The 14,209-nt window shown below is 37.3% G+C and overlaps 5 protein-coding genes across 5 annotated transcripts; 3 read left to right on the top strand and 2 right to left on the bottom strand.

The window, feature by feature from the left end:
• The first annotated feature begins 176 nt into the window (after positions 1-176).
• On the top strand, positions 177-2,128 carry LOC18017930 (GDSL esterase/lipase At5g03820). Its single transcript, XM_006398777.2, has 5 exons — positions 177-638; positions 809-939; positions 1,036-1,269; positions 1,383-1,641; positions 1,831-2,128. The coding sequence occupies exons 1-5, from the start codon at positions 251-253 to the stop codon at positions 2,022-2,024; spliced, it is 1,206 nt and encodes a 401-aa protein (XP_006398840.2). The 5' UTR covers positions 177-250; the 3' UTR covers positions 2,025-2,128.
• Positions 2,129-2,356: 228 nt separating this feature from the next.
• Positions 2,357-5,109, top strand: LOC18017929 (pentatricopeptide repeat-containing protein At5g03800). The gene has a single exon (XM_006398776.2). It carries the CDS (start codon positions 2,364-2,366, stop codon positions 5,052-5,054), a length of 2,691 nt encoding a protein of 896 aa, XP_006398839.1. The 5' UTR covers positions 2,357-2,363; the 3' UTR covers positions 5,055-5,109.
• Positions 5,110-5,376: 267 nt separating this feature from the next.
• Positions 5,377-8,648, top strand: LOC18017928 (probable glycosyltransferase At5g03795). The gene is made up of 4 exons (XM_006398775.2): positions 5,377-5,775; positions 6,184-6,425; positions 7,451-7,799; positions 7,893-8,648. The coding sequence occupies exons 1-4, from the start codon at positions 5,479-5,481 to the stop codon at positions 8,556-8,558; spliced, it is 1,554 nt and encodes a 517-aa protein (XP_006398838.1). The 5' UTR covers positions 5,377-5,478; the 3' UTR covers positions 8,559-8,648.
• Positions 8,649-9,311: 663 nt separating this feature from the next.
• Positions 9,312-10,927, bottom strand: LOC18017927 (putative homeobox-leucine zipper protein ATHB-51). Its single transcript, XM_006398774.1, has 3 exons — positions 10,813-10,927; positions 9,599-9,930; positions 9,312-9,488 (listed from the first exon to the last, which is right to left on the bottom strand). Exons 1-3 carry the CDS (start codon positions 10,925-10,927, stop codon positions 9,312-9,314), a joined length of 624 nt encoding a protein of 207 aa, XP_006398837.1.
• Positions 10,928-13,300: 2,373 nt separating this feature from the next.
• On the bottom strand, positions 13,301-13,989 carry LOC18017926 (protein ZINC INDUCED FACILITATOR-LIKE 1). The gene is made up of 5 exons (XM_006398773.2): positions 13,949-13,989; positions 13,812-13,865; positions 13,670-13,732; positions 13,523-13,572; positions 13,301-13,433 (listed from the first exon to the last, which is right to left on the bottom strand). The coding sequence occupies exons 2-5, from the start codon at positions 13,854-13,856 to the stop codon at positions 13,301-13,303; spliced, it is 291 nt and encodes a 96-aa protein (XP_006398836.1). The 5' UTR covers positions 13,857-13,865; positions 13,949-13,989.
• Between the last annotated feature and the right edge of the window lie 220 nt (positions 13,990-14,209).

Below are 14,209 nucleotides of genomic sequence, written 5' to 3'. Positions count from 1 at the left end.
ATAGTAAAGTTCCGTGAAAAATAATAATTAGAGTGATAGCTGAGATTTTAAAATGCATTCTCATATAGCCATAATGTAACTATTTTACTCTATTCAAGGTTTTAACTCTACCGTGTGATCAATTTTATTACAAAAATATGAGTTCAGAGACGACACATTTTGAGTGATTATAGTCCTTGTAACTACATCAAAATACTGATATAATAAATACAGAGGGTATTAATTGGCCTGAGTGAAAATTATCAATGAAATGCAACAGAGGATTCAGATTGGTGCATGCAGCTTCAAACAATTGTTTCTAAGCTACTTCATTACGCTCTCTTCCTTTAAAACCCCTAACCATTCACCACTTCTTCAGTACTCACTCCTCTCTTTATCTTGCTATACCGTTGAGAAAATGAAGATGTTTATAAAGTTGATGAGCTTTTTGGTTCTTGCCGGTTTCTACGCCGGCGTTGGGACCGGTCAGCCTCTTGTACCGGCTCTAATCATAATGGGAGATTCCGTTGTCGATGCCGGTAACAACAATCACCGCAATACCCTCATTAAAGCCAATTTTCCTCCTTACGGCCGCGACTTCTTTGCCCACAATGCTACCGGCCGTTTCTCTAACGGGAAACTCGCTACCGACTTTACCGGTTCGAGCCAGCCTGAATCACATTAATACTAACATCTTTCTTTTTGCTTAGGCTCTGATCATAGGTTCAAAGATTCCATTTCTCATAGTTGTTATTTTGTTATAATTAATTTGGATCCATAATTTCCTACTTCATTTTTTTGTTTGGTTTTTGTGTTTGTTGTTGAGCAGCTGAGAATCTAGGGTTCACTTCTTACCCGGTGGCGTACCTTAGCCAAGAAGCAAATGGGACAAATTTGTTAACCGGAGCCAATTTCGCCTCTGGTGCTTCCGGTTTTCATGACGACACTGCCTTGTTATACGTAATTAGTTTAAACCCGGTTTGAATCCTGGTATAAATTAGTTATCCGTAATGATTTTAACATATATTATATGGTTAATCATACGTTTTGTTGTAGAACGCAATCACATTAAACCAACAGCTGAAAAACTACAAAGAGTACCAAAGCAAGGTGACGAGCATGGTAGGGAGAGATAGAGCGAAGGAGATATTCGCAGGCGCGATTCATCTTCTTAGCACCGGACCAAGCGATTTCCTTCAAAGCTATTACATCAATCCGATTCTCAACCGGATTTTCACGCCAGATCGATACTCAGATCGTCTCATGAACTCTTATTCCACCTTTGTCCAAGTAACTACTAATACTAATTATACTAATCATACGACTTACCAATGTATCATTCTACCGGTTTACTCTGAATTTCCACAATTGAAGATTGAGCTTTCTTTTTTTTTTGTTGGCAGAATTTGTATGGTTTAGGGGCTAGAAAGATTGGAGTAACGACTTTACCGCCGTTGGGTTGTATACCGGCGGCGATAACGATGTTTGGTGGAGCCGGTAACAATACGTGCGTCGAAAGATTTAACCGGGACGCGGTTTCTTTCAATACCAAACTCAACAACACTTCTATGTACTTAACCAACAAGCTTCCCGGTCTGAAATTGGTAGTCCTTGACATCTATAATCCTCTCTTGAGCATGGTCATGAACCCTATCGATAATGGTACGGTATTTTGACATTCCTTTCCGTTAATCCGGGTAAAATTTTAAACGGTTAACCAGACAAACCATATGATTTTTTTTCAAAAAACACCCTAAACGTCTCCCAATTTCTGTGAAAGCCCAACATTAACCTTCAGACAAATAACGACGACAGGCTTTTAATGAAAATGTTTTGTTGTTTCTAATGTAGGGTTTTTTGAATCAAGAAGGGCTTGTTGTGGAACCGGAACAATGGAAACTTCGTTCCTTTGCAATGCAAGATCGGTCGGCACATGTTCGAATGCTACAAATTACGTGTTTTGGGACGGTTTCCATCCATCTGAAGCAGCCAATCGTGTTATCGCAAACAATCTTCTTGTCCAAGGAATCTCCCTCATTTCTTAAACCATACTTTTTATTCCAAATACTCATCCAAATAATTATTATGATGTAATGGAATATATATAGATATATTTGAAATATATTACATAACAATTAAGATATATAAATCACAACGACCACAAAAAAAAGTCATAACATATGCAATATTTTATCATTGCCATTTATGCAGTTTCGGCCAAAAAGTTAGTTTGACGAACATCTTTGATCAGATCAATAATAAAGGGAAAATGTACATGTTTTTAGATAATATAGGGACCTTATTTTAATTTCTCCACTACTAAATCGGACAAGTGAAGGTTTATCCATGGCGATTTAGCGCCCCAGCGCTCTAAAAATTCATTCATGTCCACCGTTAATCATCACTGCCTCCTCAATTTTCCACATATTCCACCGCCGGTTTATCGGCCGAAACTTCTTCTGCCTCCGTTATCTCTTTCTTCTCTCTCGCTCAATGGAAAACCTGAGCGCCTTTTTCCCCTCTCTGCGTCTCTGTCTCTCTCACCAGTAACCATCCATGAGCGTTCTTCCTCATCTTCTTCTTCGTTCGAAAGTGAAGAAGCGGAGGAGACTGAATCTATTGTTGATGGGTTTTTCTATCTGCTTCGCTTGTCCACTCAGTACCACGACGCCGAGGTAACGAAAGCCGTGCACGCTTCGTTTCTGAAGCTTAGAGAAGAAAATATCAATCTTGGAAATGCCCTAATCTCGACGTATCTCAAGCTAGGTTTCCCTCGCGATGCTTTCCTCGTCTTCGTCTCGCTGTCTTCACCAACGGTGGTTTCTTACACAGCTCTCATCTCGGGATTCGCCAGATTAAACCTCGAAATCAAAGCCCTTAAGCTTTTCTTCAGGATGAGAAGCGAAGGTAAAATCCATCCTAATGAGTATACTTTTGTCGCGATTTTGACTGCCTGCGTCAGGATATGTCGATTCTCGCTGGGTATTCAGATTCATGGTTTGATAGTCAAATCAGGGTTTCTGAATTCTGTGTATGTTGGTAATTCGGTGATGAGCTTGTACGCGAAGCATCCTGGGTCTTCGAGTGATGATGTGCTTCAGTTGTTTGATGAAATTCCTCACAGAGATGTGGCTTCGTGGAACACTGTGATTTCGAGTTTGGTGAAAGAGGGCATGTCTGATAAAGCTTTCGGTTTGTTTTATGAGATGAACAGAGTCGAAGGAGTGGGGGTTGATAGCTTTACCCTCTCAACGCTTTTGAGTTCTTGTACTGATTCCAGTGACTTAATGAGAGGCAGAGAACTTCATTCTCGTGCAATTAGAGTCGGCCTGAAGCAAGAGTTGAGTGTGAATAACGCTCTGATTGGGTTTTATGCTAAATGCGGGGATATTAAAAAGGTAGAGAATTTGTACGAGATGATGAGTGTGAGAGATGGCTTTACTTTGACGGAGATGATCACAGCTTACATGACAGTTGGAATGGTGGATTCTGCTGTCGAGATGTTTGAGAAGATACCTGAAAAAGACGTTATTACCTATAATGCTCTAATGGCTGGGTTGTGTAGAAATGGCCATGGCTTGAAGGCACTAAGATTGTTCACTGAAATGCTGCAGAGAGGTGTTGTGTTAACGGATTTCAGTTTAACAAGCGCCGTGGACGCTTGTGGCTTAATTTCAGAGAAGGAAGTAAGCGAACAGATTCACGGGTCTTGCATAAAGTTTGGATGTGCTTCGAATTCTTGTATCCAGACAGCATTGCTTGATATGTGCACAAGGTGTGGAAGGATGGCAGATGCTGAGGAGATTTTTGAGCAGTGGCCTTCTAATCTGGATAGCTCCAAGGCAACGACGTCAATAATCGGTGGCTACGCTCGGAACGGCTTACCTGAGAAGGCTTTATCTCTATTTCTTCGCACTCTCTGTGAAGAGAAATTGGTGTTGGATGAAGTTTCGTTGACTTTGATTCTTGCGGTCTGCGGAACATTAGGGTTTCGGGAAATGGGTTATCAGATCCATGGCTATGCTCTTAAAGGTGGTTACTTTTCTGATGTTGGCTTGGGGAATTCTTTGATTGGCATGTACTCTAAATGCTGCTGCTCTGATGATGCCATAAAGGTTTTTAACACTATGCGAAAACACGATGTTGTATCTTGTAACAGCTTGATTTCTAACTACATCCTTCAAAGAAACGGTGACGAGGCACTGGCTCTATGGTTGAGGATGAATAAGGAAGGTATCAAGCCTGACACAATCACCCTCGCCCTTGTTATTTCCGCGTTTCGGTATAGTGAGTCAGATAAGCTTAGTAGCTGCCGCGATTTATTTCTCTCCATGAAGACTATCTATGACATTGAACCAACAACTGAACATTACACTGCATTCGTTGGCGTTCTTGGTCAATGGGGCCTTCTTGAAGAAGCAGAAGACACAGTAAACTCGATGCCTTTTCAGCCGGAGGTCTCTGTTTTGAGATCTCTGCTCGATAGCTGCAGAGTCCATTCGAACACAAGCATTGCGAAACGCGTAGCAAAGCTTATACTAGGCACAAAACCTGACAACCCGTCTGATTACATCCTCAAATCCAATATCTACTCAGCTTCGGGACTCTGGCATCGCTCTGAGATGATTAGAGAGGAAATGCGGGAAAGAGGCCACCGGAAACATCCTTCTAGAAGCTGGATAATCCATGAGAACCAAGTACATTCGTTTCACGCGCGTGACACATCCCACCCGCAAGAGAAAGACATATACAGCGGATTGGAGATACTGATAATGGAATGTCTGAGAGCTGGATATGAACCGGACACAGAGTTTGTTCTTCAGGAGGTTGATGAGTTTATGAAGAAGAGTTTTTTGTTTCACCACAGCGCGAAACTCGCCGTGACTTATGGCATTCTCACGAGCAACAATCGGGGAAAACCGGTCAGGGTTGTGAAAAATGTGAGGCTTTGTGGTGATTGTCACGAGTTCTTCAAGTACGTTTCTGCTGTGGTCAAGAGAGAGATAGTTTTGAGAGACTCTTCAGGGTTTCATCGTTTTATGAATGGGAAGTGTTCTTGTAAAGATCTCTGGTGAATTACAACAATTGTTATCGCAGATTGGTTTCTAATGTTTCCCTTTGTATACACAAGTAATAAATGTAAGTTCTTAATATACGTACGACTGTACGGGAGTTTTGGTTGGGGCAGGGTGGAAATTGGTAGAATCAAAAAGTTTGGGGTAAAAAGGGAAATAATGAGAAGTTTGCATGTGTGAAGTAAACAGAGAGTGGAAAGATGACGCTTGGCACGAGTGAGCAACCACTTATTACCAAATGTTATTCTTCAATTCACCTTCCTTAAATTCTCTCTTATTCTGCTACTAAAACCGAAAGCAAAAAAGCAAATTAAAACAAAAAAAAAACAAAAAACTCTCTTCTTTAATTTGATTCTTCGTCTTCTTCTGGTTTCTTTTATAATCAATCTTCTTCTCAGAGAAGAGAATTAAGAGAGAGAGAGATATGGGAGATGAAGATGTCAATGGGAAGTGCAGAATTATGTCCGCATGTTCCTCAGCTAAACTCTTTCTCTTCATGGTTCCTCTTGTTATCGTTTCTTGTTTCGTCTTTGTAAATATTGGTCCTAAAAATCCGTCATCTTTCTTAACCTCTTTATCCACTAATCATCTCTCTCCTCCTCTTCTTCCTTCTTCTCCATATCTGCCTCCGGCGCCGGCACCGGCACCATCTCCTCTGCAGGCGGCGACGGGATTGTTGTCGCCAGCATCATCTTTATCGACTAAAGTGGAATTTTTTCAGGTTAGGAAAATTTCTTAGGAATATCAAATTATTCTTTTCTTCCTTCTTCATCTTTGCATGTCTTTTCTTTTTGTTCTGTCTTTTTTTTATTTATTTATTTTCTAATTTTCCATTTTACCAACAAATTTTATTCAAAACTTATGTTTCAAATTCCGTGGTGCAGTCAACTGTTAAAAAAAAAAATTGTCAACTGTAAATTTTAATTGGTTAATACTGAGGATGAGGAAACCGGTCGGCAAAACCGCAAATTAATGAAACAAAGATTATAGAGAAATGTTTTATGATATGTGTGCGGTCGGGTGGTCTAAGCGTCAACTAATTAATCAACAACACATGTCAATTCATTTAGTATATGTTTTTAGATGTGCATATTAATTAATCTAAAAGACTTTAAATATATTGAAACAGGGTGATAATAACCGGACAGTTGGATTGAACCCGATCAACATTACTTCAGCGAGTAACAACGTCACTTCAACGGCATCATCGGAACAAATTAAGAAAAGAGTTATGAGCAATTTAGAGAAAATCGAATTCGAACTACAAAAGGCTCGAGTCGCCATTAAAGCCGCTTCGATGGACGATCCCGTGGATGACCCGGACTATGTACCTCTTGGTCCTATGTATTGGAATGCCAAGGTCTTTCATCGGTAAGTTAAAAGTTTTTTTTTTTTTTGTCAATTTTTGTTAAAGAGATAAAGAATAATTATGATTACTTTCTATTGATTAATATCTATCTTGAATAAAATTGTTTGAAGTTACAACATCTAGATACGCTAATTAAGAATTTATTTGAATTAAAGTAAAGTCAAACGGCTTCGAACTATGAATTCACTGGTTCGCTAAGTATTTAAATGAATTAAATTTCAAGTCAAACGGGTTGGAGCTATGAATCATTAATTAAGAGGCTTGGAACTGATATTTACTAAAAGTGGTGATCAGAACTGGCAAGGACGTTTCTAATATATTTGAATGTTACTACGTTTTATAATTAGCGGGTTTTATACTAGGGTTAAGCTGTTTTATCATCGATTTCATCGGAAAACCTATATTGTGACGACTAGCTACTAAAACCGTACATTGTGACGACTAGCTAGATGTATGTAGTATGTACTAGTACATGGATGTATCATGGTGATGAAATGATTACATACCTTATTTAATTATATATTTTTAATAATTAAAAAAATGCAAGAGATTTTTGCAGTCACATCTTGTATGCTTCTTTTTTTTTTTTTTTTGAACGAAACATCTTGTATGCTTAAGACACGAAAAGCATCACATACCTTGATTTTTTTTAGGGACTAAAATAGTAAATGCAAGGAGACTTCAAATTGGCCCATCTTATATGGTTTAGCAAAATAAGGTAGCGTTTTGTTAAATCGATCTTGAAATCAAGATAAACGTTGACAGTTGATACGAGACTAGTCGTACTATGTTGATTGTTGATTAAGAAACATTACAAAGTTTCAGTATATTAAATCCAGGTTAGAGGACCGTATACAGATTCCTGTAGGCTAGAATAGAGTTTAATTAAGAAGATATATATCTTATTATACTCTTATATGCATATATATCTATTTAGAGAATGTTATAATATTTTGGCATGAAGATTCTTAACATGACGGCGACTTGTTTACGCTTGTTATCTTATTCGAGTTATTGAATTTCGTAGGAGCTACTTAGAGATGGAGAAACAATTCAAGATATTTGTGTACAAAGAAGGTGAACCACCGTTATTCCATGATGGTCCATGCAAAAGCATATACTCTATGGAAGGAAACTTCATCTACGAGATGGAAACAGATACACGTTTCCGCACCAACAATCCCGACAAGGCTCACGCCTTTTATTTACCACTTAGTGTCGTCAAGATGGTAAGATATGTTTATGTAAGCAACTCCCATGATTTCAGCCCCATCAGAAAAACCGTTAGAGATTACATCGATCTTGTGAGCGATAAATACTCCTATTGGAATCGCAGCATCGGAGCAGACCATTTCATACTTTCTTGCCACGATTGGGTACGCTAATGTTGTGTTATATTTCCTGCGTTACTTAGCGTATAACTTTTAAATAATTGATTATCGTTATAATCTTGGAATGTTTTGGTGTAGGGTCCTGAGGCAAGTTTCTCTCATCCTCATCTTGGACAAAACTCTATCCGAGCTCTATGCAATGCCAACACGTCGGAGAGATTCAAACCGAGGAAAGATGTGTCAATACCAGAGATTAACCTACGGACAGGATCTTTAAAAGGATTAGTTGGTGGTCCTTCACCTTCTAGCCGTCCGATCTTGGCCTTCTTTGCAGGAGGTGTACACGGACCGGTTAGGCCGGTTCTGCTCCAGCATTGGGAGAACAAAGATAATGACATAAGAGTTCACAAATATCTCCCTAGAGGAACGTCTTACTCGGACATGATGCGGAACAGCAAGTTTTGCATATGTCCGAGCGGTTACGAGGTCGCGAGCCCGAGGATCGTCGAAGCGCTTTACTCGGGTTGCGTCCCGGTTCTGATAAACTCAGGCTACGTTCCTCCGTTCAGCGACGTGTTGAATTGGAGATCGTTCTCGGTGATCGTTTCCGTAGAAGACATTCCGAATTTGAAGACAATCTTGACGTCGATATCGCCGAGACAGTATCTAAGGATGTACCGGAGAGTGTTGAAGGTAAGGCGACATTTTGAGGTGAATTCTCCGGCTAAGAGGTTTGATGTGTTTCATATGATTCTTCATTCGATTTGGGTTAGGAGATTGAATGTAAGGATCCGTGAGGTCTAAGTTTATGGGTCGGCTTGTGGAGTTTTTGTTTGTTTGGAGATTGTGTTTTTTCATTTCTTCATTAATTTTGTAATAAACAAATAATAATTATCTATCTATATATATATTTAATTTTTTGAAATTATAATAATAACCCAAGCAGATACAAAGAAACGAAAAAACAAAAAAAAAACAGCTAATGCATTGAAATACCGTGACTTTGATCTGGTAAAATGTTGCCTGGAAGAAGAAAGTAATAATGAATCTTTCTTCAAAGTAATTATTCTTACACATTCATTTTCATTCATAAAAGTAATAATCCACCATTTACAGGTAACTTTTTTTATATATGATTCATTTTCATCTTTTGTTTTTAGGGGAAAATAGAAAAATATATCTTGTCAAAATTCTGATTTTGATTTTGCCCAATCCCTTTACCACACTAGTCATTTCTTTGTTTTATATAGCTTGTTTTGTTTTTAGACTCTTTTAGGATTATCCGATTAGTGTGAGCATTTCCTAGGCTCAGTAGTTTCCTGATTCTTCTTTGTATGGGGCTATTCAATACAAACCACCTGACCCGACCATTTGTAGATCCAATCACATCCAAAATATTCTTTGGGTTCGGTTTTCAAACTCAAGAACGTTCCATTTATCTAAAAATCTTACAATGCACCGCAAAAGCTTGTCGTAGTCTAACATTACTTATTGAAAACTAAAAGTTCAAATCTAGAGCTCGATGTGAGGCTCTCGCTCTATCAAGTTCCACAACACCTAACACGGATAAGGCGGATGGGATATTGGGGGGCAGCAAGGTGAAGCAACGAAGGTAGGGATACTGTATTGACCAACACCATAAATTTGACTTCCTCCGGAGATTTGATTGCTGTTCTGATCTGATTGGCACCTCATCAAATGGTCTTTTAGTATTATCCCTCTAAGCTTCCTCACCTACAACACAAGACAATTCCTAGTGAATATATACGACCCCATGATTGTTAATATTAAATACGACCCTATGATTTTTATATAAATTAGTGCATTAATTATGGTACACAGACCTCATCGTGTAGCATTTGATTCTCACGTGAGACGGCGTCGTACTCTTGCCTTAGCGAGTCGTACGACTCCTCGAGATGTCTCACCTTCCACCGTGCACGGTGGTTCTGAAACCAAACCGCTATCTGACGTGGCTGCAGACCAAGCTCCCTCGACAGCTTCATCTTCCTGTCTGTATCTAATTTGATATCTTCTTGAAAACTCTCTTCAAGTGACGCTAATTGTTCATTCGTTAGTCTCTTCTTCTTTTTTACCATCATCTCGTCGTTGTTACTTGGACATTGGACAGAGATAACCGGTCCGGTTTGCCTAAGGACAGGCGTAGACGAATTTCCTACTACAACTTGATAAATCAATTAAGAAAACGACAATTAAACGCTCAACCATAATAATTCAAAAATACAAAAAAAAAAAAAAATACACATTTAGTTTCAAGAGCGGAAAAACGAATCTTAAACTTTTGAGAAAAAGCGACGTTTCTACTTTTAGAACAGCTGAGCATGGATGTTCCCAAGAAAAACGTACGAGCATCTATCATCTACCGGTATCCCACTTCTCATCAGCAAGTGAAATAGTCCCAAGATTTTTAAAATGGCGTCTAGTTCTCAGAAAAAAGGTCTGTATACCAAAATAAATAAAAATTCAAAAAGAATGTTCATACTTTACATCGGTTTCATAATAATAGAACTTAAAATATTTTCTTAGTTATATATGCCAAATAACTAGATGAATTTTATTTAAAGTTCAAAAACAGTCTCCAGGGTATTCTCATTACCGAATACGTCTACCGTCCTCAAAGAAGAACTTAAAACACTTGACATCTCTGTTTGCTGATTTATGTAAAATCATTTCACTAAACTTGAAGAACTTCGAAACACTTGAAACAGGGGAAATAAAGAACTCCGAAACACTTGAAAGTGAGGAAATAAGGTTAATGAATTTGTTATGACAAAAACAAAATTTGTTATGACAAAAAACAAAGTTCATATGGATTTATCTAACGTGAAATTAGACAAGCACTTACACATATCTATATGGTTTTATAATACAAACCTAAATCTTTAATCACACACACACAAGCCTACATTTGGTGATATCGATTAAAAAACTTTACCTCATTGCAACGAAGCCACGAATATATATATATATATATATATATAGAAACAAAGGTATAGAGGTAAATAGGTTTGGCATATATGTGTGTACATGCATATACCTGCATACGGATCATAGTTCAAGCTGTGGAACAAGTTGGAGTTAGACTCCAGCCACGGCGGTGGCATAAAAGCAACTCTCATGTTTTCAACATTGCTCGTTGTTGACCATTCCATTTCCTTTTCCTTTGGTTTTACTGTTCCTGTGAACCTTATAAGAAGACGTGATAAATGATTACAGAGGAAAAAAATTAGGGTTCTACTTGAACTAAGAAAAATAGAATACAAAATTAGGGTTTTGTTGGACCATACGAGCGAGAGAAGGGTGATGAGAAGTTTCTTCTTCTATACACGTTGTCTTTCCGAGGTGCAACAAAGTGTGAGAGCGCATGCAGTGAACAAGAGGTAGGTATCTTTATAGGGAGATATAAAGATAGGGGCAGAGATGGAGATGGAGAAAGGGATAGCGAGAGAGAGAGAAAGATGGTGGAGTGTGATTTTTGTTCTCACTTTCACGTCACATCATACATCATCTCCCGATCGATATATTCGTTGAATTCAACGGTCAGAATTGGAATTTTCTTTATATGGTTTTTGATATATGTATTAAAAGGACTATTGGTTTAAACATAGCGGATCGGTGGCTGGCATTTTTTTTTGTAAACGTTACTAAACGGGTTATATTTGATATTTTGAATGACGTAGGATTGAAAAAGGATGCATTTTCTAGATAATCTTGCCTAATTCGGATAAATTAATATACTTATTGTTTATAAAATACTTCTTTCGAAATGATTCTTTTAACAACGATCTAGTATTTTTTGTGACAAGAAAAGATGAAGTTTCGTAATTGCACGTAATTAATACAGGTGGGGGTATCCACGGTCAAAGTCAAGGTTAAAATAAGTGAAATGGTCCCCTAATAAAACTGACAGCATGATTCCCCCTCTCATTTGGGAATTATATAAATATTATAATTTTTGGGGGGTCGAATATATGCATCAATTTTTTGGATCTTGTTTTGTCTTATATACAAGCAAATTCACAGAATGTATATAATGCAAATTAAAACGTTTGTCATTATTGGTAAGTCCATAAACGTCTATATATGTGCAGTAACCTGAAAGACCAAAAGTTACGGTAATAAACATGTATCGCAGTAACCTGAAAAGCCAAAAGCTTATTTTGAAAGCAACCTTTGAGAGCTAAAATCAACACAGATAGCTAAGTCGATCGTCTATGTAGAGAGTGTAAACGATAAAACAACAAAGAAGAATTTTAAAGTAGTTTTTAATTACTACTTAGAAACAAAACAACAACAACAACAACCAAAAAAATATCAGAGAAGAACTTTAAAAATTAAGTAGCAATGACTTCCAAATACAGAAATACTAAGCATCAGCAAATCAGATCTATATGAGCATTATATAGGCATTCATTGCGCCTTGTCCAATTGATAAAAAAAACGATCCTCCTATTGATTAGGCGCTAGCCGCTAAACCCTTTTCAGACGTTCAATTAATGGCTAGCAAATTTTGAACATTGTTTCTCCAGCTAAGAACTTCATCATAATCTTTTGCTATGAACTTTTTATTTTGAACTATATTTTTTTTTCGAATAAATAAGGGATCTCTAAATATAAATAACAAAAATAAATAAGTTGATCATTTCTACATGTATTCAAAACCAAATTCTTATGATCGACCATCATGAAACTGTAGATTTATCGAATGCAGATAATTCATCTACAATTTATCAATTGTTCACCGCTCCTTCCAACTTTTTTTTCTTATTCACGAACGAAAACAAATAATGAAATCACTGCACCACATACATTTTGATTTGAATAGATTATTTGTTCCTTATAGCTCTTAATTGTCAGATTTAAATGCTTTTTTTTTTGTAAAAAACTAAGTTACGAACCAGAAGGTAACTAATTGTTCGGAATCATGGTTAACGATTTCAAAGAATTTAATTAGCTAGAGACTTCGAGACGTGCGACAAAATTATATTTTGTTATAATACGGTCAAACAAATAAATTAAAATCCCCATAAGAACTCTTAACAGAGTCTGATACATGCATTAGACAAAAAGGAAGACAGAACTGCGTACTCAGAAGGATCAGGAGAACCCATATATGTTGTTATTGGTTTTTTTAAAACCTTTTCAGAAATAATTTCGTTAAATTCTACTTTTTGTTACCTAAAAAGATTTCACAATAATAGTTATTTTTAAAATCAACTAGTATCAATTAATATTTTTTTTACTTAATATATTAATATACTATACATTACTATATTTACTAAAGGTCTCTGATCAAAAATAATAAAATAAAAATGAGGTATTGATTTCAAAACTAACTTACAGAAAAATAGTAATACCACTAGTTATATAATTGGTCAGATTTGATTTGGTTGTTTACGGTTTACAAGTCCAACATCTTAGCGGGTTTGGGCTTAGCTTTAATCAAAGGCTTTGATTAAACCTAAAATAGTAACGATGGATCCATCGGAAAACAATAGAGTGATAGCTTCGTAATATCTCTAACCTTAAGCTAACACACAGTAACTAGGGATTTCATGGAGCATGAAAAGTAAAGAGCGTACCGGAATCCGTAATGAAATTATGGTCACCAAAAATGCAAAACAAGATATGGCTAAGCACGGCAAAAAGTAGGGAAATCTGCATTATGATTTATAGACCAATGAGACTGCTGTATATATATATTAGTTCAATGAGAGTGAAGAAGAGGTGAAGAAAGTAATACTTACTTCCCAAAAACTGATTCCTCTGAGAATAAGCTTGGATATTGCTTTGCAGGCTGCAAGGTTGGGAGATCAAACAAGAATCAATCAAGAAGGGAGCGCGAGTTAGAGTAAAATAAAAACAAGATTGAAAGGCTTTTTGTTAAAGAAGACCTGAGCAAGGAAACCTCCCAAAGCAGGGCCAATGATGAGTCCAATGCCCCATGCTGTACTAACCTAGGCGATTTGATAAGATTCTCAATTGCTCTACTCAGTTAGCAAAAATAAAGATGTAAACTTTGGATCAAGAGCTTACAGCTGAGAGTGCTAAACCTTGATATTCATCACGGAATGTTTCCATTGCGAATGCCTGAATTCATCAACATTTTCGGGTTAATGAGGTTCGAGAAATTCATGGAATAACTATGTAAAAGAAAATGTGAAGAGGAGGACCTTAATAGGACCAAGCAAACCGTTGAAACTACCGAGACAAAACCTTGTAATCAAAGGCTTTGATTAAACCTAAAATAGTAACGATGGATCCATCGGAAAACAATAGAGTGATAGCTTCGTAATATTTCTAATCACCAAAGGGCTTTTACGTCATATTATCTTGGTGAATCGTGATAGACGTTTAGCTGCTTCGTGTCTCCAAATCCTGACGACGACGGAGCTGCAGCAACAATGGCGGATAATTCTCAAAAGATTTCTCTG

Source organism: Eutrema salsugineum, unplaced genomic scaffold (genome assembly GCF_000478725.1).
Source record: "Eutrema salsugineum unplaced genomic scaffold, Eutsalg1_0 scaffold_2, whole genome shotgun sequence".
Taxonomy (NCBI): domain Eukaryota; kingdom Viridiplantae; phylum Streptophyta; class Magnoliopsida; order Brassicales; family Brassicaceae; genus Eutrema; species Eutrema salsugineum.
Note: the sequence above shows the minus strand (reverse complement) of the source record. Positions and strands in the feature narration are given on the sequence as shown.

Bases quoted from the DNA above. Each gene is read 5' to 3' on its own strand.
- LOC18017930 (XM_006398777.2), top strand. From the start codon at position 251: ATGCAACAGAGGATTCAGATTGGTGCATGCAGCTTCAAACAATTGTTT. The intron at 1,270-1,382 runs GTAACTACTAAT...TTTTGTTGGCAG, and splicing joins CTTATTCCACCTTTGTCCAA to AATTTGTATGGTTTAGGGGC. The intron at 1,642-1,830 runs GTACGGTATTTT...TTTCTAATGTAG, and splicing joins CATGAACCCTATCGATAATG to GGTTTTTTGAATCAAGAAGG.
- LOC18017929 (XM_006398776.2), top strand. From the start codon at position 2,364: ATGTCCACCGTTAATCATCACTGCCTCCTCAATTTTCCACATATTCCA.
- LOC18017928 (XM_006398775.2), top strand. From the start codon at position 5,479: ATGGGAGATGAAGATGTCAATGGGAAGTGCAGAATTATGTCCGCATGT. The intron at 6,426-7,450 runs GTAAGTTAAAAG...TGAATTTCGTAG, and splicing joins AATGCCAAGGTCTTTCATCG to GAGCTACTTAGAGATGGAGA. The intron at 7,800-7,892 runs GTACGCTAATGT...GTTTTGGTGTAG, and splicing joins TACTTTCTTGCCACGATTGG to GGTCCTGAGGCAAGTTTCTC.
- LOC18017927 (XM_006398774.1), bottom strand. From the start codon at position 10,927: ATGGAATGGTCAACAACGAGCAATGTTGAAAACATGAGAGTTGCTTTT. The intron at 9,931-10,812 runs GTATATGCATGT...AAGTTGTAGTAG, and splicing joins GAACTATGATCCGTATGCAG to GAAATTCGTCTACGCCTGTC. The intron at 9,489-9,598 runs GTCTGTGTACCA...CTTGTGTTGTAG, and splicing joins ATCAAATGCTACACGATGAG to GTGAGGAAGCTTAGAGGGAT.
- LOC18017926 (XM_006398773.2), bottom strand. From the start codon at position 13,856: ATGGAAACATTCCGTGATGAATATCAAGGTTTAGCACTCTCAGCT. The intron at 13,573-13,669 runs GTCTTCTTTAAC...CCAACCTTGCAG, and splicing joins TGGGAGGTTTCCTTGCTCAG to CCTGCAAAGCAATATCCAAG. The intron at 13,434-13,522 runs GTAAGTATTACT...ATCATAATGCAG, and splicing joins GAGGAATCAGTTTTTGGGAA to ATTTCCCTACTTTTTGCCGT.